The 27,171-nt window shown below is 28.8% G+C and overlaps 2 protein-coding genes across 2 annotated transcripts; one reads left to right on the forward strand and one right to left on the reverse strand.

Annotated features, from left to right (window-relative positions):
- Positions 1-6,905: 6,905 nt before the first annotated feature.
- On the reverse strand, positions 6,906-13,995 carry LOC113849086 (Golgi SNAP receptor complex member 1-2). Its single transcript, XM_027478694.1, has 6 exons — positions 13,701-13,995; positions 12,992-13,188; positions 8,415-8,504; positions 8,260-8,334; positions 7,325-7,454; positions 6,906-7,236 (listed from the first exon to the last, which is right to left on the reverse strand). The coding sequence occupies exons 1-6, from the start codon at positions 13,831-13,833 to the stop codon at positions 7,139-7,141; spliced, it is 723 nt and encodes a 240-aa protein (XP_027334495.1). The 5' UTR covers positions 13,834-13,995; the 3' UTR covers positions 6,906-7,138.
- Positions 11,830-25,748, forward strand: LOC113849087 (auxin-responsive protein SAUR36-like). The gene is made up of 2 exons (XM_027478695.1): positions 11,830-11,847; positions 25,095-25,748. The coding sequence occupies exon 2, from the start codon at positions 25,131-25,133 to the stop codon at positions 25,611-25,613; it is 483 nt and encodes a 160-aa protein (XP_027334496.1). The 5' UTR covers positions 11,830-11,847; positions 25,095-25,130; the 3' UTR covers positions 25,614-25,748.
- Positions 25,749-27,171: the final 1,423 nt, after the last annotated feature.

Consider the following 27,171-nt stretch of genomic DNA (forward strand, 5'->3'; position numbering starts at 1 on the left):
TTTTGAGGTTTGTATTTGATATGTAAACAAAATCAACTAAGTTAATAATTCGCTTAAGTCCGATCTAATCAGAATATCATAACAAAAAAGAATCAAAACTTAGTTAAAGCTTAAAACCATCTCTCAAAATGTTACAAATCTTTAGAATATTTTTCTAAATAGTAGAGTATGTTGGGCCTATTTTAATAACCCATAGTGGATTACCTTCCATATACTAGACCTTCATAATTTAAATCTAAAATTTGAGTTTATCCTACAAAATATCATACATAATTCATATTTAACCATTCGCATATCACAAACACCCAAACCACCATTTTTCTTAGGAGATATAATTTTGTCTAAGTCAACTAAATAAATATTGTGGTTTGAATTATTAGAAGATTAAATAAAATCTATAATCACTTAATTGATATCATAAAAAAAACAGATTGAGGTAATCACCAAATTTAAATGTGATAAATAGGAACATAAGTTAAGATAAATTTTGCGAAGCAAAGTTTACAAATTTTTTTAGTTTTTCATTTCAAATTGTCACCGTTTTATGAATTTTCTCAAGTAAAGGTGTATATCTGTTTTATTCAATCTACCTTTACTTAATAGAAAATCATTACAGGTTTCCATATTTGAAACAAAATGAATGGAAGTGAGGCCATAAAAAGTGTCATGCTTTTAGCGAGAGACTCCTTTCGAACACATTGTCTTTGATTTGTCAAAGATAATCTCAAGGTTGGAGGCATCATAAAATTCTCATATTATTGTTATAACATCTTTGACCTGTGTATTTTTAGCTTTATGAAAAAGAAAGACATCGTCAACAAACAAAAGATGGGTGATATTTGAGTCATTTTCTAGATATATGAATGTTTTCACAACCCCTCCTTCACTTTTTGATCTATCAATAAAGAAAGTTTCTTCATACAAAAAATAAAAAAGGGAAAGATGATCTCCTTATTTAAAACCTCTCGTTGGATGAAAATCATCAAGTTGAACATCATTCCATATAATGGATAAGAAAGAAGTACACACATACTACATGATAAGAGACATAATGCAACATAATATATCAAAGTTATGGAGTGTGTGTAAGAGAAAATTCCAATTAATAATGTCATAGGGCTTTTCCAAATCAATATTAATGATTATTATTCCTTTTTTGGCTTTATTTCTTATGCATGTAGATTAAGATTTCTTGAACTAAAACATTCTATGTTGTTCCTCTTCCAAAGATGAAACAATTTTGAAGTTAAGATATTAAATCATTTAAAAATGATCTAAGACGACTATTAAGGACTTTAGTGATGACCTTATAAGCCACGTTACAAAGGCTTATAGTTTGAAAGTCCTTAAAATATAGTGGATAATCAACTTTGAAAATAAGGAAAATAAAAGTATACACTAAACAAGGATCTACAAAATTAAACTGAAAAACATCCATACCAATCTTCAAAGATCAACCACAGCTACTTTCTACCAAGATTGATAGAAAATTGATGGAATTCATCTAACTCAAGGACTTTGTAAGTGCCCATGCTAAAAATAGTATTTTGCACTTCCTCCTTTTAAATCAGGATTTATAAGAACTATTTTACCTTTTTTTTTTAGAGTTTAGAAAGAAAAAAAAAAGATAGTAAAATACTACTATATTGTAAAATAAATTTTTATAAAATTTCAAAGCTTCTAATTTAATAATGTTATTTTCTGGAGGATAATATGTTAGTAATTGGAGCATTAAAAGGTCATCTTTATGCTTCTATTAAAAGATCAAACTTTAATGGACCTGTTTCAATCACTATTATATGTGACAACAAGTGTGTACGGGAGTCCATACAAATTAGGATAATATATTAGTCATTAGATTAACAAAATTAGATCTTCATCTTATTTCTTAGTTGTTTGTTTTATATATTCATTAGAAGTTTTATACTATGTAAAAAATATTAATTTTGTATGACTATTAAATATTAAAATCATCAAAATAAGTAATTGACAGTTGGTGAAAATACAAACTATAAGATTTTGATAATATCTTAGTAATTATCTAGAAAAAACCAAACATTTTAACTTCATCAATAATTAAATTTTTATTTGTAATACAGTGAATCTTTGATTTTTTTTTTCTTTATTTATTGCTAACAAAAACGTTCAAACCATACCATTTGTACTTAAGTATCTTAATACTAAGTGTAATTAGTAAATAATAAGAGTATATTTGATTTTCTTTTTAAAAATAGTTTTTTGTTTTTAAAAATAAAATAAAAAATGATCTTAAAAAAAAATTCTTTCCCCCCTAATAGATACATTGTTCTATGTCACTCAATAAATCGTTCATTCTTACCAAATCAACGGCCACAATAATCTATTCATCTCCATCTCCAAATCAATACCACTTTCCGTTTCCATACATTGCTCTAACCCTTTTGCATTCAACCTATGAAATACTCATATATAAGCAAGCTTGAACCCGTAGTCGGAACCCTATCATTATTTGGTGTCCAGATTAATAGTCAAATCTCCATTGACCCCATCATTGCAAATCCATGGCTGATGCTTCTTCCCTGCCATAATTTGTGCCTTAAAAATTTGTAGTTATTTTGAACTTTGTTCATGTCTGGCTAGCTCTCGTACCTTACTACTCTTTTTTGTTGATTAGAAAAAAGACTCGCTCTAGCCACTTGTGGCTTGCAATTTATAGATGCCTAATATATATATATCTTTCTCACACAAGTGTAACACTTATATTTAATTTGAGTCTTTCATTTAACTTAAATTTAATAGTTAGTGAAGTAATAAATTATAACCCGTTAAATTTAAATTAAATGAAAGGCTCAAATTAAGTATAAGAGTTTTTAGACTTATGATATATATATATATATATATATATATATATATATATATATATATGCTCATAATCAATAGATGTGCAATGGTTTAATGGATTTTTTTTTATTTTAATTAATATCCTATATTATATTATCAAACTATTGCTTTAGAATAAGTTGGAGTGTTGTTGAGGCCACTACCACAACCACAATGTTGCACATCATGAGCTCTAGCTCTTGTATTCTTGACCAACAAAATGATTTTCTCAAAATCATTGACCTTGGCCTTGGTCATGCCTTCATTGTTCTTCTCAAGAACTATACTCACCACATCGTCACCCTTTGGTATATACCAGTCTAGGTTCTCTCCTCAATTCCATCCATCTTTAGTTTATGCACTCTTTCTCAGCATGTTTCTTTATCCACCACCAATCACATGCATGCTAAGTTGTCCCATTTTGTTTGGTTTGTTTGTATAGTTTGAAATGGAGATGGAGAAGACGAGCTCTATTTCCGAATTATCCAGCAGCTCCTTAACATATTTTTGAAATGGTTTGTTTCTTTTGCTGTTTTGATCTAGCTAGAATCCCAGTGTCTGGACATCACATTGGACATTCGACTAATCTAGTTCAAGAAGGGATGCAAATATTTTATTGCAATGAAAATGAAACCCATTTTTATAACAGAACAATTATTAGCGATTAAATATTGTTTTAGATGCACCATTAATACCCTCTAACCTTTGCAAGTGTTTACTTTTAATTTCTACTACTGATTGTTGATTTGTAGCAATGGGATTATGACTAAATGTGTTATTAACGGTTCTAAGAATTGATTCAGTTCTAATTTTTGTAATGCAGCTCCTTGCATTTGTCATCTTGTAGCACAGAGGATATGTTTGATCATAAAAGCATGTAATTAAAATAAAAAAACACAAACAATTAAGAGTTTGTAAAGCAAATAATTAAGAGAGGCAACGACGAATCTAGAAATTTTTAGCTACCGCAAATTACACATCATTTTTGTGGGAGTAACATAAATAAATGATTTTTGGCCACTTAAGAGCGCTAATACTTTGTTGCTTGATGTTCAAATTGGATCAATGATCATACTTCACAATCTATTATCAATTTATATCTGCATACTCAACACTTAACACTTCATGCATGCTCACACAAGGAATCATAGCTAAGAATTACTCATTGTTATATAACACCCACAATTTTTTACAGTTATGTCATGTTGACACATCACATAATCTCGTTTTCATATCTTGATTTATTTTTTACTATTACTTTGATGACTCCAATAAAGATGAATTCCATGGGGTCTAAAGAACTCTTATTATTTTGGTACGTGGGAGGTAGGCGAATATTTTTTATATATATGGAATTAATATATATATATATATATATATATATATATATATATATATATACACACACACACACCAAAATATAGTATTTTTTAAAAAGTTACAAAAATATAGCATTTAAAAATCGTCAGTAATAATTTTTTGTGTAGGTAAAATAGAAAATTGGAAAGTTACTAAATTATAAAAGATGTCGTTAACGATTTTTAGAAAAATATTAAAAAATTGTCACTAACAATTTTTAAAAAAATAATAAGAAAGTTTAAAAATTTAAAAATGGCCGGTGGCAGTTTTTAGAAAAAAATTGTTAAAAATTATCATTAATGATTTTTTAGAAAATTTTATATTTTTGTAATATTTTTTCAAAACATCATATTTTTTGGTAATTTTTTATTTTTTTCCATATAAAATAAAAGCAAAGGTAGGTGGTAAAATAAGAATTTAGATTTTAAAAAGTGTTTTTCATCAGTCTTATTTATTCATAAATTACTTTTTTTACAATTGGCATATTTTTTTTCTTACTCATTTTATACGCCTAATCATTTACATGTTTTTTTTTTTTTGGTGCTTTAGTAATAATTTAAAATACATATGACGCGCGTATAGATTGTTAAATGGAAGTTATATAGATAAATAGATAGGTATAACGTTGCTTATAACAAATCTTTATAAAAGAAAATAATTGTGAAAAGAGAGAAGCAAGGAATAGTATATATATACTCTTGAATCTATATTTCACGTAACGTTACTAATTTAAAAGATCTAGAGAAAAACATCATCCGGACACGTCTCTCATACATGCACATATTCTCTCTCTTACTGTAGGTAGAAATCCAATAAAGATGACATTTATGGAGCTATCACTGTTTTGACATTTATGTTCGCCTGGAGCTTTGTACCGCTCTACTGTAACACAAGAAAGTACCAGCGTAGTTGGTCCTCAGCTACCATTACCATACAAAACTACCTAAGAAGACCTACTGCTGTAAGCTATAATATTATAGATTAGAGATAGAGGTAGCTGATCTTCTTCAAGCCTTCTGGCTTCTAGCCATATTTTACTTCCCATGAAACCATCTCTTTCCCGCTTCTAAACTGAATGACCACGTGTTGTGGACTCTCCATAAATAGTATGAAGTCAGATTCTTGATGGGTTTTTAGTTTTATATTTTCCAGATACACTGCTATTTTATCAAAGTTCAAACTCAAAGGAGCCATTCTTGCTGCCTATTTACTATTACGTTTTCCAACATTACCATCTAATAGTTCATAATTATTAGATAAAAACTGTGTTTAACTGTGTACGCGCAAAAATAAAACATACATTTCAGCTTTTCAAAATAATACATTATGTTCATATATGGCTTCGTTATGTACTTGTCCTTGTCCCCCCCTCCCCCTCCCCCTCCCCCCCCCCCTATTGTCATCTTTAAGTCGACAATTTCATGGATATATAACTAGGTGTGTATTACACACAAACCCTTCATCCCCTATCACCGAGGCATGCTGTGTGTGGAACACATGAAAATAAATGATTGAACCACATTATGATTTCAATCAATGCTCTGAACGGATATCTAATTTAAACGACCAAACTAGTTGTGAACATTAAAGTCAACATAATGTAGGAGGCCGACACGGTAATAGCGTACTGATTAAATATGTGTTTCAGAATTTTAAGGAAACAAGATGAGATTGCACATGCTGGGAGAGATCTAAAATCTATTACAAGACACATTACTTGGTTAAACCGAGTGGAATGTTGAACAAGGACCACAACAGCATCAGGACATGAAGGGACCACGCACCAGCAGGGAAAGAAAATTTGCCAGCAAGTGCCTGCACGGCAAGCTGTTCTTGTGGACAAATAGAGACAAGAAGCAAGTAGTAGTGGTGATTTCACGTGTACAGATTTTTTAATATCAAATCATGTGCTGTATAACATCCATGGAACGCTTACTGCTACAAATTCTTATGGAGAAATCTGTAGTGGACAGTTCCAAGTCCCACTCTACTGTTATGTCAACTTCCATTCACTCATTGCTCTCTAAGTCAGCCTTCTTACTCCAAGTTTACTTATTTCATTGTTGGCGTGGACATTTTCTCCACACAGCTTTTTCCTATCACAGATCTGAACTCGCCTTCTCATTTGGCACTCCCTCCAGTAATTGGACATGCATAAGCCAATGGCCCAACCCCATGCTACCATAGGAAAACTTAAAAACTAGAAGTGGACATCCTAAAATTTCAATTTTAATTACATTAAGTATATATTTAAGAAATGAGATGTATAAAAATTACTAATAATAAGCTTAAGTTTGATATATTAAAATCAACACGAACATCTTAAATATTTCGTATATGTGTGATAAATAGGTTTTCAAACATGAAAAATGGACATTGCTAACTTTCAACCTAATTATTTCTACCCAGACAACCATTTTATTGCTCAAGCAACTTCTAGAGGATGCGACGCTAAGAAAGTACGTTGAACGTGAATTGTTTGCTGCAAAGAGTAAATCAGCCTAATTCTCAGCAGGTTTCCTAATTCCCATCCATGAAACTCAGTTTGTTTAGGAATGAACATACCACTAGTCATGGCACTTTTCTTTCTTAAGTTCCTTCTTACTACCCTATCCCTCCCCACACCCCTCTTTTCCAAAAAAGAATTAAGAAAACTAGAATCTACAATAGATAAGAGAAACAATGTGAAATTTTACTATTTGAGATTGATTTATATCAAAATCCGTAGTCGAATAAAATTTTTCAATGCCAACAACTGGCATGCAAATATGAGGCTCTTAGACAGTGGATTGAAAAAAAAATCCTAATCTTCCCCCTCCCTAAAAGACAAAAAAAAAAAAAAAAAGCTAAGACAAGCAAAAAAATTCAATGGATAGAAATACCATAATTCATAATTCTTTTGTATTACAAAATACTTTTGTTACTTTGAGAGCCAATAAATAATGAGAAACAACGTACAAGCAGCAATAACTGCTGACAGAATAAGAGTATCCCTTGAGCGTCGCCTTCTTATTGAACCTGCAAAAGCACATATTTGGTCAACAAAAAGAGAGACAGTGACGCTGAAAATCAATGGAAAATTCGTAATATAAAATCTAAAACATACCAAGCAGGCTACGAATGATGGGAAACTTGTCACCAAGAAGCTTCACTTTTCCTTGAACATCAGAAAACAATGCCCTCTGCGAACCCAACACAGCTCTTGTTGCTTGAGCTTGACTAATCACATCATCTATCTGGAAAAATGCAGCAAAATTGACATCATGACTCCTTAAAATCCAGGATAATAGAGTCATGTTTAATAAGAGCAGAAAAGAAAAAAGTGTGTACGAGACCTATTATTGTGACTTCGTGTCAGCAAAAGTGAAGAAAACTTATAACATAGCGATTCACATACAATCCAAATGGATTTTCAAGACCTTTTTCTTTTTGTTAAAGAAAAAAGAAATCTAATTAGAAATTTGACAACCATAAATGGATAAATGCAGTATTGCAAATTTTGAGAACTTCAAAATTATAAAACCCAAAATATGCTTGAGGAATTAACTATATCAGACTAAACATTATTGCCACCAAGCAGGAAGCCCTAACTTTGCACAGAAGCAATAGTGCATAATTTGAGATACGAGAGACAATATGATTATTGAAAAGATAAAGCAATTTACTTCAAGTACTAATGGGATACTGAACATCTCAATCTCCAGTTAAAATTTGTATGTTGGGAAGCCCGACTTTGGATTAGGCCTTGCATATGACTTAAAAGACACCATATGATATGTAGCCAGAAAAATGTACACTAAAAGTAGAGACCATATGACAAATCTTAGGTACAAGACTTAAGCTACCCATTTGACATTAGTTCAAGTGAAGGGAAAGAAAAAGGGGATCCCCAGAGCTAGCCATGGGGAAAGAGCATTGTTTGACCCCTCTGATGCAGCTTTCAAGGGATCAATGAATAATTGACATTCACTTGAAATGTTCACCAATTGTTTAAGAAGAAGAAGTACAAATTTATCCTACTTCAATAGAATAAATACTCACATGAGATATATTGCCATGGATTGCAGCTCTCTCACGTAGTAACTGCATCCTTGGGGACATACTACCAGCAGACGTCTGCCAGAAGAAGGTAAGTCTATAGTACAGCTATGAGAAAATATCAATGTAATTTAACTCAGATCATACTCATGATTCACCTTAAAGTCAGTAATATCATCCCTGACAGAACTCAAAAGCTCTGCATGTTCCCTCATTGAGTTTATGTTTCCCTTGATGCGCCTAAATTCCTGAAGAGAATAACAAATAACAGGGTAAACATGTTTAAAGTAAACTTATTAGAGTAATAGAAATCAAAATTTTCAATGTAGTCATATCTAATTAATGTCAGCAATAAACTAACTTTCTAAAAGCTGCTGCCTAGTTCCTAAATAAGCTATCTCAAGTAAAAAATAGCATAACAGATTAACAGTAGGTAGGGCACAGCCACAATACATTGTATGTGATTATGCTTAGAAGGAATTGCTAAATGCATGTACAGTTAGGTCATCATCAGCAAACTCAAGTCAAAATGACAGTAGAACATTGCTCACTTGAGTTACCGAAATTTTCTGTTTACTTTCTAAGACATCTGTCAAGGCTTAAGAAGGATGATGCAGAGTCTGAAGAACCTTGATAAATGGACTAAAACATTACACTTACACCTGTCCTGTCCTCAGTAGCCTCATGTTAGCATGAAATGGACTACAAGAATATCTGAAGATCACTTTTTTGCACTTTTTACTCCAGGGGGATATCTTATTATTATCCCCTGTTTAGTTCTTCTATTGATAACATTCATCAGGCCTCAAGCCAGATAGATATTTAGTTTCCATTTGAACAATATTCATCATTTCCTTAAAAAGGCTACAATAAGGACAAGAAAATAATCACAATCCAAGCACTTTTTTATTCTTCAGTATTGTCAGTGAAATCATTACAAAGAAATGAAATCAAAATATCAAATTCAATCATTAATTCCCCACCTTCTCAGAAGACAGAAACTTCAATAGTTCTCTCCATTTTCAATTGTTTCATTTTGTTGAGAATAGAATAAAGCAGTGACATATTAAAAGAATCACCAGCCATCTGATTCAACAGTTTACCCAAGGTTACAGGCTTGACATAACATAATGTGTGCAAACGAAAAATTGGTATTGGACACTTAGTTGAAGTTAGGATTCAGGGCAATGATTACTAGCAATTCATTTATTACTTATAACCCTTTATTTTTCACTTGGCATATATCAAAGCCTAGTGCTTTGTATCTTGCTTATCCAGTGGTGAAACTTGAGCCACAATCCACTTATAAGGCAACCCCTTCTACAAAGCAATAACTAGAACACCTGCACAAATTCCTTTCTCCCTAGATGTCAGTAAATCCATCTAGTTCCTTAGTCCAAAAAGGTACTTAACTCAGCTGCACTTCTTAGTACTAAACAAATCTCTAGAAGTCATGAGTCATTGATTCTAGAATAACTGATCTTATGAAAATTTGTTCAAGATTATTCTCTTTCTATAGTCCTTGGAGAGTGAGCCTTGGTGTAAACAGTAAAGCTGTTAACTTGTCGCCTAGAAATCAGAGGTTCAAATCCTGGAAACAACCTTTTTGTTTATATGGACAAGGTTCCCCAAACCCTATTTGATTGGAGTTTCGTGCATTAGGCCATCCTTTTGTTCCTTGTACAGCCAATAAAAAATCAAAATTGTTGATGGGTCCTTCCTCACAATAGTCAGAACTAGCTTTCTCTGCCCCTCATTAAACCCCCACAGTGTTTATGATCCTAGCCTGTCATGCAATTTATTGTCCATTAATAAAGAAACTCATGACCTAAATTGTCATGCCATTTTTTATTCCTTGTGCTGTAAATTTCAAGCATGATGCTCAGGTAGGATGATGGGCAGCTAAGGAGATTGATAGAATCTACATCTTTGACAATGGATCTGACTTCAGTGGACAACTCAACATACCTTTTTAAATTTTATCTCTGTTTCTATGGACAATGAAATAATGTTATGGTACTAAAGGTTAGACCATCCAAGTTTTAGTTATTTAAAGCATTTTCTTCTGAAGCTTTCAAGAATAAAATTCATCATCCTTTACTAGTGAAATTTGTCAATTAGCTAAGCATCATTGCACCTCTTATCCATCAAAGACTAACAAAAGCATCCAGTCCTTTTACCATCATCCACAGCAACATTTGGGGACCTAGTCAAGATCTCACATCTTCAGGAAAACAATAGTTTGTCACTTCAAAGATACAAGACTCAGTTGGTTGTCAAGGGATTTTCTTCAACCAATGGCAATGATAATTTAGAGACAGTTCTCTGGCTGTGAAGCCAAAGATTGTTATAGTTGTTCCATCTCTTGCTACAAGCTCAGTTGAACTTTACAATAACTAGTTGTGAAGAATGCAACACAACAATTAAGTTTTATCCTATTGTTGATATGCTTCAGTCACTTTTTTTCTGTTTTTTTTCAAGTCAAAGATTGTTTTTCAATAAGTCCTATTTTCTAGGAATTTGTTAGTGCTTGATAGGTTGTCACCACTGATCACGCAACATTAGTTTTTCTGTTAAGTTTTTTTTATAAATGTATCGGTTGATGAATGAAATAACACGATGGAGCATATATTAGTTTTTCATTCTCTCATACTCGTTACCTCCACACTCTGTTTTCCATTCCTTGAAAAAATTTACATATCCTATTAGGTGAAGTTAGTATGGATCACACGATGTTATTGAGTTCAATCAAAAACCAAATTCTTAAAATTATTATTAATAAAAAAAATTGTTCTAATAACTTCGTTTAAGATTCTCTTGGATCTCCTTCTACCATTTTTTACCAAATTAAAAGTTGTATTCACTTTCTTAACTAGTACTTCTAAAAGTTTTCTTTGTACATAACCAAACCATCTTAAGTCGGTTTTCAATCATCTTTTTCACTATAAGTACTACTCTAACATTCTTATGATCATTGTTTATTCAGTTCATTCTCATGTAAGCACTCATTCACTTTAATATTCTCATTCTGACCTCACTTAGTAGGATAAGACTTAGTTGTTACTGTTGTTATAAAAAATCAAGGATATACACAAAGTCAAGCAAATCATGCCAGGCTTGCTAAGGAAGATTATTGTATTGATTGTAATTGTGTATGACATAATTCTTACAAGAGATGAACTAGATGCAGAAAACTCTCTAAATAGATTTTAAGATTGTTGAGATCCCACATTGATTAGACATGATCAAAGAATGGCTTATAAAAATTAAAGCAATCTTTATTTTACAAGCTAACTTTTGAGGTAAAATTAAGTCAAAGCTTTCATTTAAGATAATATCAAATTCTATTGTAAATTTGATATTAAACCACCCTTAACTGCTTAAAAAATACTTAGTCTCATGAATTTTTCTGAATGCAACTTACCTGATCCCACAACTTTCACAATGCAACACACACACACACACAAATCTAACCTCAATTACAGTATCACTAAAATAAAACTTATAAAGATTACAAAAATCCTCACCTTACAAACTATCTTTTGGTGTTGAATTAGGCTCAAGTTTAAATTCAAGAAAGAAAAAAGATTTCCAGTCCCTGAGATACTTCCATGGAATGGATTTTGCAAGGTACATAAAAGGAATTGTTCTCTCTCCAAGGTACATAAAAGAAAGGTATGAATGCTCACATATCAGTAGACACACCATTGGCCCTAGTCAAAAGCTTAGGGATGACAAGAAGGGGGAAGGGGAGAACTTATTTACTGCTTGTCACATGGCCTAATAATGTGTTTGCAGTAAATTTAGTAAGTCAGTTGGCAAATATCTTTTCTTCAAAAGAAAGTCACACAATAGATTATTGAGGCCATCACATATACTTACCGGGTAGGGTATAACTGACAAGAGGTCTATTGCAGGCAGTTGCACAATTCTGAGGTAATTTTGTTAACTGGAAAAGCAGAATAACAGAATGCCATAGCAAGGAGCACTGCTGAAACAAAATACAGAGCTATGGCTCATGGAAACTATGAAATGTTGTAGCTTAAAAAAGGGTTCTTGAATAATTAGGGATGCAAAACCAACCTACCAATGAAGTTATATTGCGACAACAAGTATAGCTATTTGGATATCAACCTACCAATATGCATTGCCCAGATTCCAATACAACAATGATAGAATTAAATTTGTGTTTGAACTTCTTGTAAGCATGATGAGCATAATAGATATTTATGCACCAACAAGAAGGCGTTAAATTTTGTTAGGAATTAATTCATAAAAATTTTAGAGAGATTTGTTGGTTAGGACAAAAAACACAAAAACTGAATACAGTGATTCAATTGTTAGGTGGGCACTTGGGCTGTCTTTTCCTTATTTTGCTCTGTTCTTATCAATTGGCATGCTAGTTTAATTTCTCATAATTTGAACCAGATCATACTATGAATTTCCCAATAATAATTAACAAGAGAATGCATTTTTTTTTCTCTCCAAACCTGTTCCAGGCATTGCAAGTAGGAAGATGTCAAAATGCACCAATTCTTAGAATCAACAAATTCAGTAGTTCAAATCCAATGCAACATCCATCCATCCACTAGACAAGGAATATGCAATGGTTGTCTTGTCAAATGAATTATATGCATTTCTGTAATAATCTACAATGCTAGAAATTCAATCATTTTGAACTGAACAGAGGTTAAAACTTTAAATTATCCAAAATAGAAATGTGACATAAACATACCTGGGTAAACTCATGAAGAATATCTCTGTGCCTAGCCAACTTTTGAGTAACAGAAGTGGCTGGTCCAGCAGATGCAGCACATCTACTCATTGAATCATTTATATCCAACAGTTTCTCAAGCAAGGATTGGATTTCCATTTCCATGGACTTCCATGACCTACTGGACCCAAGAGGTGGTGAACCACCATCCACATAACCTAATAACAAGAGGCATATACTCATAATTCTTAAAAATAGAGAACTGCCACTGCCAGACTAAATGCACTTGATTATTAGATACTTCTTCACTATTAATCAACATAGACAATTTCTCTTTCATGTCCAAATAACATTTAATGATTGTGAACAATTAACTAATCGAAATTATGTATCGCTACAATTAACTAATCAGATATAGAATTTCATCTGGACAAGAAACATTTCCATTATAACAGCGCAATGCCTAAATAAAAAAAATAAATAAATTATCAATGTAAAGCACTGAAAATCTGAAATACAGTAATAGTCACTTCACCAGCTAGCAAATCGGAAATTAAAAAGCAGAAAAGATTAAAACTAAAAATCTTCAATTCACTTTCATGAGTAAAATTAGCTAGTTTAATTTAATTTAATTCAAATTCAAATATAGATAAAACAGAAACACGATTCTCAGATGAATGTATGTTCATTGAAGGATTGAATTGAAAAGGAAGTGTGTTGAGAATCGAACCTCCTGGAGTGAAGCGAGCGCCAAGTTTGGCGTAAGAAGAAAGCTTGACGTCGAGATCGCCTTCGATCTTGCGCGCTTCCTTTCGCAGTTCCTCCCAACCCGATTCCTGCAACTCCAAATTCGGATCCCTCATTCGGATCTTTCTCGGGAACCACGAGATTTCGGGTATCACGGTTATTGGAGTTGGTTGTGATGTGAGTAATTTCGAAGTCGCGAAGAACACAACGAAATAGAAGGTGAAGAAGGACGAAGTAGGGAACGAAGGAGGAGGATCCTCTGTAGCTAGTCCACCGTAGGAAGAATGCAACCGGGTCTATTATTATGATTAGTCAAGCGATAAATAAATATTAGTTGTTATTTAATTTTTAATTTAAATAAAAACTTTTAAAATTATAAGAACACTTCTCATGATTCATTTTAATTAAAAGCGTAAATAACTTATATTTTAGACCCTCCAAAGAGTATCATATGTTTTGTATTATATTTCATTAATTGTATATCATCTACTTTTTGTAACATTGGAATTTCTCAGTTTAATTACATTTTTCATATTAACAGCCGATGCAGTACATACATAATTATATAAAATAATATATGATTTCAGTACACTTAAGAATTACTCAAGATGAAGGGATGCGTTTTTCTTACTTTCATTATTAAATAAGTAGTTTTGATTTTTGTTGAGACTCGCCCTCTTTTGAAATGAGATAACTTTGTTTCTTTTTTTCAAAGATTTACTTGTTAGAGTTTGTTATATTCTCCCCATATTGTTTTATTTTTTATTATTTTATAAAATAAATATTAAATAAAAATATATGTAATTATTATCTTAAGATTATAAAAAAATATTTAATAAACATAAAGGATAGAAATTTTAAAATTATTCTTCTATTATTCTCGTTTCGTTAATGTGACTTCTTCCAAATGCTCGTACTCTCTCTTTTATTCCTCAAGAGACTTTTTGTATTTCCTTATTAAACTATAATTTGATCGTTAAATAACCCTTATAATCTTCATATAAAAATAAAAATAAAAATTTTGTTAAACTGAAAATAAGCAATTAATAATAATACAATTTTTTATTAAAAAATATTTATTATATTTTTATAATTTTAATATAATAATTGTGTATATTTTTTATAAAAAATTTATATTTATAAATGCTTAAACTTAACCCTAAAAGTTAAAGTTAACAAAACTCTTAAAAAATTAGATAACTGTAGAAAACTCTAAAACAAAACTCTATCACCTTATCTGAAAGATTACAAGTATGTGAAAGAGGAGAAACACAAAAAAACGAAAATTTTAAAATTGTTATTAATAAGTATTTAAAAAAATTTAAAAATAAAGTCAGTTATTTCATTCAAAGAATACATTTTTTAGACACATATTTTCTTATTTTTTTCTAAAATATTATATTTAGTATATAATATTTTTAAATCTCATATTTAAATTAATTTCCTGCAGTTGGTTTAAATTAATTTTTTGGTGTTAGGTTGGATTTCTAAACTGGTGCATGCAATAGGTGTGGGTCAGCCCAATCAAACGAAGGAAAGTGAGCCTAGGCCTAATGTCACGCCCAAAAGATTACCATTCAAATATCAGATAAAATTTAAATTATTTCTAAAAAATATGTATACATGTTGTTTTATTAATTTATATAGGTATATCAAATTAAAGATTATGAAATGTAATAAAAACAATCATTTTTTAAATTGGTGCAAAACTTTTAAAATGGTTTTGTATTAAACTATATCTTATATCAAAATACAAGCATTAGTAAAATTGGGCAGCTCATGAGTACAAGTAACCCAATAATGAATTTTTACAACTCAAAGTTTTAATTTTTTTAACATGAGGATATCTTTTTATTATATTTCATTTTTTCTTGTAATACATAAATTCATCGTTATTTAACATTTTTTTTTATCTTTTTAGTAAAATTAAATTGCTAAATTTTTAATTTTTAGGTTAAATTTCAAATTTTTAAATTTCAATTTTCATTACTTTAACTTTAATCTCATAATTTAACTACCTATATTATAAAAAAAAAATTACTTTTTTCTCTCAATTTAAGTTACTTATATTTTTTTCTTAAATTAAAAACTAATTGTGCAATATATAGATAGTTGTTGGCTACCAACCTAACTTTTTTTTTCTTTTTTCTTTATGTGATTGATTAAGTTCAACCTAAATTTCAAATTCACTACATTCCTTTTTAGATTACTTTGATTAGTGGGTTCAGAAAATTAAGGGCCTGTTTACTTTTATCATTTTTTGTTTTTATTTTTATTTTTATTTTTATTTTTATTTTTATTTTTAATAAATGAAAAATAAAAATTGATTAGCTATTTTCGTTTCTATTTTAGAAAGGAAATTTCTCAAAGATAAAAACTAAATGAAAATTGTATATTATGTACTTGCCCCGATTCTTGTTAATTGCCTGCTTTTATTTTTTAATTTGAGCAAATTATACTCAGATCTTCTTATATTTAATAATTTTTTTCAGAATTAAATAAAGTTTTTATTCTTAAAATAATTAAAAAAAGTATTTGATCTCTCATTTTGATTTTTTTTTCAAATAAGTTATCTAAAAATTCGATTTTCAATATAATTGCTCCATTTGTAATTTTTTACTCTTTTTAGTTTTTTTTTTTTTTTTTGTAACATCTAACTTGACTCGTATATAAATAATGACGTGAGATTTATATATTTTTATTATTTTTAAATCTTAATTTCAAAAGTTCTAAATTTATAACCTAAAATTATTATAAAATAAAAAAAATATATGATCTTGCTATTTATATTTCATCCATGTTATGTCTAAATTAAATTATATGAGCAAGTTAGGATATTATGTAAACAAATAATATAATAAGATAGCACATTATCAATAAAAAAAAACTGATAAAAATAAAAAAAAATTTCTCAAGGAATTAAATTAAAAATTAATAATAAAAAGAAATGATCAAATAGATAAATTACAAATTTATTTTGAAATATCAAAACCTTTATTTACACATTATCTTTAATTCATTTTATCCTATAATTAAATCTACATCAATTCGTGATTGATTGGTTAAAAAAACTTTTATACTAACGAGTATTGTTCTTTAAGAAAGGAAATTTCTAAATGGTACAGAACAAAAAATTATATAAAAATCAAAATATTGAAAAGAAGAAAAAATATTTTTTCTATGTTTTCTTTTATTAGCAACAATAATTTTTAAAGTTTTGTCACTTCAGCATGTCTCTTTAAATAGGTTAGAAAAAAAAAATTGTGAAAGCATTTGAGAAGAAAAAACTACACATTATTAATGTGTTATACAAAATATATATAGTTAATTTATAAAATAAAAAATATCTAAAAGATAACGATTCAACCAAATTATTTTATTGATTTTTGACAACTATTCAACTAGAAATAAAGAAACAAAATTTTAATAAAACTAGGAGATTTATTCAAAGCTAACAACTTCCAATATTTTAGTAACAACTAGAAACTTATTCAAACATATCTAATATTTTCACCGTTAATTTAAATCATCACAAACATTCAATTTATATTTGCTATAACTCTTAACTTGCTTTTCATTCAAACAAAGTTTTCTAGCTTGAGTAGCTTAGTCAAGACATCAGTTGCTTGTTTTTGTGAGCTACAATGTTGCAACTTAACTGCTTCATTCTTTGTAAGATCCCTTAAAAAATGAAAACGTACATCTATTTGTTTACCCCTCCTATGCATAACTGAATTTCTTAATACTTTTATAGTAGAACTATTATCATAATATATAACAATAGGACTTGTTTGTTTTCTTCTGACTACCTAAAGTATTTGTCTAAGCTACATAGTCTAACAAGAACCTGTTGTTCCTGCTATAGATTTTGCTTTAGTTGTTGATAGACTCATCATTGGTTGCCTTTCTGACTACCTAAAGTATTTATTTTCTGTTTTTTGTTTGTTGTTCTCTATTCTTTGTTTTTCATTTTCTGCTGTTTTTGCTTTGCTGTTTTCAGATTTCATTTTTCTCTGCTGCAGTTTTTGTTTTCTGTTGCAATTTTTGTTGCTGTTTTTCAAATTTTGCAGTTTTCTGTATTGAATTTTTGCTATTTTTGTGCTTCTATTTTTCTGTTTTGATGATGTTTTGTTGGAGTAGTTACACAAAGTTTCATTCTTTCTTTTTAATTTCTAGATATAGGAATTGTGAAAGTTGTTACACCATTTTTAGTTGATAGGTTGCAATACTTGATATGAGTCATTTTTACATTTTTAGTTGAGTAAGTTGCTTAAAAAATTTGAGTTTGATTCATTAATGATAGAATATGAACCTTGTGAGAATTTTAAGCCTATTTTGCTTATTTCTTGTGTGATTTCACTCATGTTGCTAGCTTACCTTTGGTTTTGCCTTGTATCTTTTTTAAGCTTCTTGTCACATGCATTATTGATATGATTTAGGCCTTCTTTGAAATTGTGGCTACTTTGCCAAATTGACTTACCTTGCATTGATTCCTCTTGTTTACCCCCTTTGGGCCTTTATAACCCTTCCTTGATTTTAGCTCATTATAGGCCATATAGTGGAAAAAACCATGATGTTCCATAACCTTAGGGATTATAGGAGCTTTGGAATTGGTTTGGGAATGGATTTTTAATAAGTGTGGGGGTGCCTCTAGGAAATACTTCTATATTGTGAATATTGAGTTGTTTGGTATTAAAAAAAAAAAAAAAGCAAAACAAAGCAAAAAAAAAATAAAAAATATATATATATATATATATATATATATAATTAAAAAAAATATGTCAAACCATAGGGTTTAGGAGATTTTTTCTAGTCTTTTTGCTTATTTAAACTTATTCCCCATTGCTCCTCTTTTCTCTTTAGTTGTTTAAGCCTCAATGTCTTTTTCATCTAACCTTTACCTTGGCCACATTACAAGCTAAATAAAAGTCCTTTTGATCTTTAATAGCATGTGTTTCAAGTTGTGGAAATTAGAAGCTTGTCAAAGCTTGATTGTGCTAGTTTTCATGTTGTGTTGAGTGTAAATACTAGCCGAAAAAAATAATAAATAAAAATATTTGAGAGTTGAGAGCTATACACTATCTTGTGAGGTTCTATCATTTTTGAATCTTTCTTTATTTTGACTTGTTTTCTTGCTTACTTTTAATGTCATTTGTGTCTCATTGATTTTTTGTTGCCTTGATTCTAGAAATGTTTGTTCTCTTTCTTTATTCTTTGCATTGGAAATTCATTAGAAAGTTCTGAAAATTTTGTAAATACTTCTTGTTGTTTTAAAAGTTTTGCCCCAGAGTGCAAAGGATTAAGTGTGGGGGTATTTGATAGTCATATTTTAGTACATCTTTCTTTTCATGTTTTTAGTTTAATTGAGTCTCATTAGTGTGCTATTTTGATGTGTTAGTTTAGATTTGTGTTATTAAGTCATTTAGGATTTAAAGTAAATCTTTCTTTATTCTCGCCATAATTTCTTGTTTGACACAATTTCTTACAAAAATCATATCTGGAGCTACACTATTCAGAATTGAACAAAATTTGTGTCTATGGAAAGATAAGAGAGAGATCTACAACTTCTCTGTTGGGAGAAAATTTCGGTTCAAGCATCTTAAGGCCTAAAATTGCGTCACAATGTTGCATCCTTGCACTAAAATTTTCAGAATTTGATTGTATTTTTTATATTACTTAGTTAGGTGTTTAGGAACCTCATTAGGGAGTTGGGCCTTAATTAAGATCAATTATTTTATCTTTCAATAGAGGTTATGACTTCATGTACGAGATCTCTTTCCTTATTTTTTAGAATTCAAAAAGTCTCTATTCTAAATTCTTTTTTTTCCTCTCTTTTATTTTCGTTTCTCTACATTCCATCTTCTTGTATTTTCTAGTTTTGGCCGAAGCAAGCATGATCATGAAGTAAGGCTAATCCATCAATCGGTTCAAGGTTTCAAGAACTACATTACATTTGAGTTTCAAATTAGGTTCTACTGAATTCTCTCTCTCTTTTTTTTTTTCTTATTAGGATAATTACATTTTTCATGATATTGAATTTTCGTTTGCAACCTAAACAGAGAATGAGAATTTCAGATTTAAAATAAATGAATTCACCTAATTCAATCAATCAATTGTTCTGAATTTCGTTAGAGCATTGGATTTGCGATTGCAATTTTTTTGTTTTGATGGAATTCATAATCTAGATTTAGATTTCGGATTGTTAATGTCGAATTGAATTAGTGTTGATTGAAAATTCGTTGGAATTGTATTCATGTAGCAATGAGAATTGCATTATAGTAATTGAGATCTTGAATTAGTTGAAGTTCATATTTCGTTGGAATTATTTTTATTCTTTTCTATTGTTTATAATTTAATTCAAAACAATCCTCCCCTTAAGCTAACCTGAAAATTGTATGATGGAACCAGAAGCAGAATGCATTTTATGTCCTTGTGAGATGACCTAGGTTTACTCCTTCTATTGCAAAAATTGTTCAGAAAATCTAGTTTATTTGATACCAGTACGACGTGGTTATCACCAACCCAAGCTATGAGCAACATTTCTTCAAAAATCTCTATATGGTTGCTTTCCTTGCTTTGACATCTCCAGTGAAAGTGCCCTAGTTTGTGACAATTGAAGCACTCAATAGTGGATTTGTCAAAGTTTACCTTTCCTTATCTTTAACCTCGTCTTTAATAACTACCACGATCTCTTCTTCGATTAAAAGATTTCCCATAAAATCACTTTCAAAGGTTGTTCATCACATGTACTAATAATTATTTGCTCATACAACTATCCAACTAAAAAAAAGAAAACATAACTCTAGTAAAACTATAAAACTTATTCAAAGCTAACAACTTTCAACATTCTAGTAATAGTTGGAGATTTATTTAAATATATTTAATAAAATATATAATTATAGAGTTTAAATTTAAATTTTTTTAATTTATGATGTCCTTAAAACATTGGATAACTATATATTAAAAGCTGAATTTATTTTCGTGTAAAATTTTTAATAACATTGCAAAAAATATATTAAAAATACTATATTAGAGTTTTTCTAAACCTAAAATTTGTTTAAAAACTGACTATCATGAACATAGAAGATCAGTTTCTTTAGAAGGAACAATAAATTTATATATATATATATATATTAATATTATCTAAAGATTTTATGATACTAATAAATAGTGTGTCTAAGATGACTTTTTTTAATTGACTTATCTGGCTTTTTTTTAATTTAATTTTAATATTCTAAAGTTAAAGAGGAGGTGTGTTATTATTTATATTTATACTTTTTTAATTAGTATTATATTTATATCCCACGTTGAACTTGTCTGCGAGTTTGTCAACGTCCCCCTTGCAGAAGGCCAATCACCTGAGGTTGAGTACTCGGCATATAGGTGTACATTTCCGCACACAAAAGCCACAACGGCATGTACCGCTGTCACAGTAACCGATGTTAAAATAATAGAAAACAATCCTGTGTTTATTGTCAATTTTACATCATCATCATTATTATTATTATAACTAATTATATAATTTTAATTTGTTTAATAGTTTTAAGAACTAATTTTACTTTTAATATTATACAAAATTAGTTCTTTTGTTAATTTTATTGTACTTAGAATACTTAAATTCTTACTTTTTTTTCTCAAAGTCTTGAGGAATTAAATCATTTAAATTATTTTAAACTTTATTTTCTCAAAAAACACTAATTTAAAAATTAAGTTTCACTTAAAATATTTTTTAAAAAAATTCTATTTCATGTCTTACAATATTTTTTAATTTTTGTCAAAATTATACTATTTTTTACGCACAAACATTTAAAAATATAATATAATAAATAAATTTATTATATATTCTTCAAATATTTATAAACAATATTAATTTAAGAATTTTAAGTAGAATAAAGTCAATGAAGTGATTAAATTTATATAATATAATTATATATAAGTCATATTAAAGAAACTTAAAATGTAATTAAAATTTAGAAAAATAAGAAAATTGACAAATTATTAAGAAAACAAGAAAAAGCATTAATAGATTAGTCTCGTGTTGGACTTTTGTTAAATGTTCACGAAAAAGTGGTGGATGCTTTAGAATAAGAAAAATCTGTAGCTACTTCTGCATTTATTATTTATATATATTATAACTTCACATTTGACAAAATCTAAAGATATTTTTAATACAAATTAAAATTTTAAAAATAAAGAATAAATTAGCTTTGTTATTTTGTGCAAAATATTTTGTACGAATTTTGGCAAAGCTACGTGTTTCTTTATAATTGGCCTAATGTTAAATTAAAAAAAATTATATAAATATAAGTCGTTAAATATTATGAAAATTTTAATTTATCATTAATTTTTCTGAACATTATAAAATTCTTTATATTAGAATTATAAATTTTTTATTTTATCGTCATGAATATCATGACATTACAAAATAAAAAAAAATAGCTAGTCACTAATAAATTTAATTGTTAACAAATGATTTTAAGGATTATACTAATAAATAATGCATTATATATTGATAATATACATTAATATTTTTAAATAATAAATTATTTATTAGTATAATATATATATATATATATATATATATATATATATTAATAGTCCAAACATAAAGTGTAATTTAACATAAAAATAACGTTTTTTAGTGTAAATTTCTAATTTAGTCTTAAGAGACTAAATGAAAAAAATTATAATATTTAAACATCAAATAAAAAAATTAACAAAATGAATTATCATTTAATACAATTTTTTTTAAAAATTAAAAATAAATTAAAAAATATATAAATTTTGAAGAGATCAAATTCTTAATTAAGTTATTACATTTTAATAAGATTATATTATTTATTTAACATTTCTTATAATACTTTTATTTGTTATTACACTAGTCAATTTATTTTAGATCTTTCTAAATTTTTATTTTTGTTGTATAAAAAAATGATATTTTCAGCCTACGAAAATATAAATGACTTTAGTTTGAACATTTCAAAAAATATATGGAATTTTAATTTTCAGAATTTGAAATAAATTAAAAAACAATGTAGAAATCCAAAATTTGTTTTCATAACAGCGTAAGCGTCACGGGTCTTGTGATAATCACATACTTAACAATCGTGCAAAAAATGTCGGTACGGTGGGCCCCACTTTTATACATGGTTGGTGTACGAAACCGTACATACATAAAACTGTAATTAGTTGGTGTTCATGTTTGTTATATTGAAAGATGAAACTTAAAACGACCCCGTTCAAGCCTCACGCGACTTTTCGTATTGAGAAAAGGACAAAGGAACGTACATTGATTAGAGCCAAATTTTCGTGGGTAGGTATCCATTTGAATAAAATATTAATTTATTTGAAATAGAGATACAGCATACGTGTACTCTATCACTTTCGAGGAAACAACTTGCAGAAGCATATCAAAGCGTTTACATTGATCTTACACTTCTTCCCACCATTTAATCCACTTTTAAATTTCTACACTCAAATGAACAATGTTCTCCGTTTGCCTTTGTTTCTTCTTTTACCAATCAAACACTACACATTAGGTCACTCGCACTTGTATATAGTCCATGTAGACTTGTAAATGTATCAGATACACCATGTAAGAAACACTAAATCAAGCTGTTTTATGAAATAAATAATTCTTATGTAAGAAAATATGACTCAAAAATTAATATTAGGCAAGTAATAATAATAATAATAAATTATATTTTTAAGTATATATGTCTACTTTTTCATTAGCATAAACTTTTATGATTTGAAACGTTCCTTTTGTTTATTAAGTAAGAATGTTTATATAGTGTTAAAACAATTATATCATATAGAAAAAAAAAATTATGTCAAGTGCAACGAGTGTGAATATAACTTGCCTGGATAAAGTTATAACTGTCTAACTAATACATGCATAAATGGGTTACTTGCTAAGTTATTTACATCATGTTTATAAAGTCTGAATTTTCATTCAATTAAATAATCAAATTTAACTCAAAACTATACTTATTTATTTAACTCAATAAATGAACTTAATTAAACATATAATAAGCTAACTCAAAATTATTAATGAATAACTCAATTTATTTATGCTTTTATTTCTGATATTTCTCTTTATTTATTAAAACAATTTTGTTAAAACAATTTTAAACTTATTTATCTTTTATTCATGTAAATTTTCTTGACTATTAATTAAAGAAAATATTATTTTTTTATATTTTTAAGATAATAAATTTTACATTTTTTGTTAACTGTATAAAATAATATCAGGATTATTAGAAAGATAAATAAAAAGGTATAGATAAAATCATTTGTTAGCTTAATTATAAAGAATAATTTAACATATTTAATTTTTTTATTGTTGTTTTTATAAAAATATTTTAAAAAAATTTGTTTTTAATAAAAATTTAAAAGTATTAATTTATTTTACATATTTATCATTCATTATTGAACTTTTTTCAATTTTCTTAATCATTAGTATGATGAAAAAATTATCTTTAGTTAGAGATAGACTTGAAATATTATAATTAATTTCAAAAAATTAACACATTAATTTCTTCAAATAAATTTTATTAATCTAATTAAAAGAGACTGAAAGGAGTTAAATTTGTATTGAAAAGAAGATATTTATTACAATTTTGCATTTGCAATGTAATATAAAATTTAGGTGTTTAAACTTATTAAATAAAGAAAGTATTGGGTATATTTTGTATTTTCAAGAAATATTAAAGTACTTATTAAGTACTTTTAACAACTCAAAAAGCAAATATTAAATAAAATTAATATCTTAATATATTTTTATCTTGGCAGATTTGATGTTAACAATAAATCATTAAAAATCCTTTTTTATTAATTTATTTTTATATTTTTTGCCTTGAATAAAATGCTACACTCCTAATCAAAAGCCATCCAACCATTGACCATTACACAATCAAACCTTTGACTCTTTCTCTGATTGTTCCAACTTCCAAGCCTCTTATAAATAAGCTCCAAATCATTCGCCACTTCATTGGCTTGCTTCATCTCACAACCACAATTCCTCATTTCATTCCAACATTTTCTCAGAACCTTTAACCCTTCACTTCCCCATCTTCTTCTCTATATATACCAATCACTTCATTAATTTGCATAAAAAGTTTAATCTTTCATATTTGGGATCCATTGGGTTCAAGGTTCTGGAATGAAAATTCACTTGTATTTTGATACTATTCATCATCATCATCATCATTATCATCGTTATCATCATCATGTCAAACATACCCACATCCCTCTCTGAAATTTGTCTCACCCACTTTCGACTTGCCATGTCCACTGCGGATCCATGGCCCTTCTCATGAGCCTCATTACACGCTAGCAAAGCCCTCCTTTTACTACTTCTAGGAAATTCTAGAAAAAAAAAAAACTGCGGTTTCTGATTTTTGTGAAGACCATGCAATTCAAGCTCGGCGGGCGCGTGATCCGGGTCACCAAATGGATCTTCAGACGGGTCAGGATCCGACGCAGATACCATCGTTTGGGTGGTTCTAACTCTAACCCCATGGCGAAGCTTCTCACGTGGGCGCGCATGTTGAAGAGAGGAGCCAGACTCCTGTGCGAGAGGAAGGGGTCGGGTTATATTCCAATCGGGTCGGATCCGGATAGTGTTCCGGCCGTGCCAAAGGGGCATTTGGCAGTGTACGTGGAGGAGGAAGACGGCGCGTGTCAGCGCGTAGTAGTGCCGGTGATTTACTTCAACCACCCTTTGTTCAGTGATTTGTTGAAGGAAGCGGAGAAGGAGTTCGGGTTTGAGCAACAGGGTGCGTTCACAATTCCGTGCCGGTTCACTGAGTTTGAACGAGTCAAGACCCGAATTGCATCCGGGTCGGGTTTGCGGAGGAACCGGAGACGATTGGCGTGGCGGGTACAGTGTTGAACTACGAAGTGTTGATGGGGTGACTTGAAATATGCTTTCGGAATTTTTATTTTTAAAAATAGGTTTGAGATATTTATTTATATATTTCACTTTTTTTTTTTAATTGGGAATTCTTTAGGTGGGTATTTGAATGTTTCTGATGTATAAATGGAATTTTGAATGTAAAGTAGAAATTGATTTTTCATTTTCCTCCGTTTAGCTTTTGGGAGGACGTGAGTTTGTGGTGGCTGGTGGGATAACGTGATTGTGATACTACCTGATTTTTAATGTGCCCCAAACAACGACCACAATAACATAATATATGAAAGAAAATAAAATATATGGCCAAACTAAAAGCGATTAAATACAATATCGATAAATTACTTTTATTAAAAATTTTGTTGTGAACGAATTAAAAATTACGAGATAAATTTTTAATAATAAACTCAATCAGCACGTTACGATTCGGTTAAATTCAGATTAAATTAAATAAAAAAATAAGATAAAAAATTAGTAATAGTATGTACATTGTGTATAATATTTGTTTTATATTTTAATTATATAAAACTAATTTAATTTAAAGAGTATTATAATAAGTTTATTGAGAAATATAATTTTTTGTTTTAATAAAATTCTTGTAATTTATTAAATTTCTAAAATTTTAATCCAAGTATGGGATTCACTTTGATACTTTTGTCTTTTTAGATACTATAATATTACCGTAATGAATTTGTAACTTTAAATTTACAACTTCTAGTTTTTGTAGTTAAGTTTACAGCATAAACCTTGTAATTCTTTTAAAATTAATTGAAACTTCATAAGAAGTTAGCTAGAAGTAGTGGACACAAAAAAAATTACAATGTTTATATAATTTATAAACTATAATGGGCCTACGTGAACTTTAAAGGAAGGTAAGGATAGGGAGACCAATGAGAGGATTTCCTTTCTCATCTTTCTGCAGAACAATCACTTAACAGTTTACTTTAAAATCGATTTTAAAATGCAAAAAAATAAGGTTGAAAATAATTAACATGAACCTGCCTGCAGCATTTTCTCACCGAAAGTGTCTCTATCAATTGATAATGCTGAATCAGATATTTGTATTTTATATTCATTCATATAAAAGTAAAGAAGTCACACCCACTTGCTGCCTCGAGAATCAAGGACCAAGACAAGCTTTAAGGATATAATTTTTATTTTTATTTTTTATATCAGATGCTCTCTCCATCAATTCTCATGTATATAAAATGTAAACATTTATTAATATTTTTATTTAATAGTTAAAAAATTATACATATAAACAAACTAGAAAATTTATTTATTTTATATGCAAATGAAATTTGTTGTGATTAATTATATATTTTCTCTCATAAATTTTAAATGTTCTGCAAAATATTTTTTAGTGATTGTCTGTTGCTACTCTCTTGTATTTATTGATATAGTCATAAAAAAAAATTATTTTAAACACAAAATACTTAAATAAGAGTGACGAATATCAGTATTTTAAATACAAAAGATAATAGACACACTCGTCAACATGATACACAAAATTTCAATAAACAATGTCATTTGATTAACA

Source organism: Abrus precatorius, unplaced genomic scaffold, assembly GCF_003935025.1.
Source record: "Abrus precatorius isolate BTA unplaced genomic scaffold, Abrus_2018 Scaffold9, whole genome shotgun sequence".
NCBI lineage: Eukaryota > Viridiplantae > Streptophyta > Magnoliopsida > Fabales > Fabaceae > Abrus > Abrus precatorius.

What these genes read in the sequence shown, in the direction of transcription:
- LOC113849086 (XM_027478694.1), bottom strand. Translation starts at nt 13,833, where the DNA reads ATGAGGGATCCGAATTTGGAGTTGCAGGAATCGGGTTGGGAGGAACTG. An exon ending in CGCTCGCTTCACTCCAGGAG is followed by an intron (nt 13,189 to 13,700) that starts GTTCGATTCTCA and finishes TCTTGTTATTAG; the next exon opens with GTTATGTGGATGGTGGTTCA. An exon ending in TCCATGGCAATATATCTCAT is followed by an intron (nt 7,455 to 8,259) that starts GTGAGTATTTAT and finishes GCATTTTTCCAG; the next exon opens with ATAGATGATGTGATTAGTCA.
- LOC113849087 (XM_027478695.1), top strand. Translation starts at nt 25,131, where the DNA reads ATGCAATTCAAGCTCGGCGGGCGCGTGATCCGGGTCACCAAATGGATC.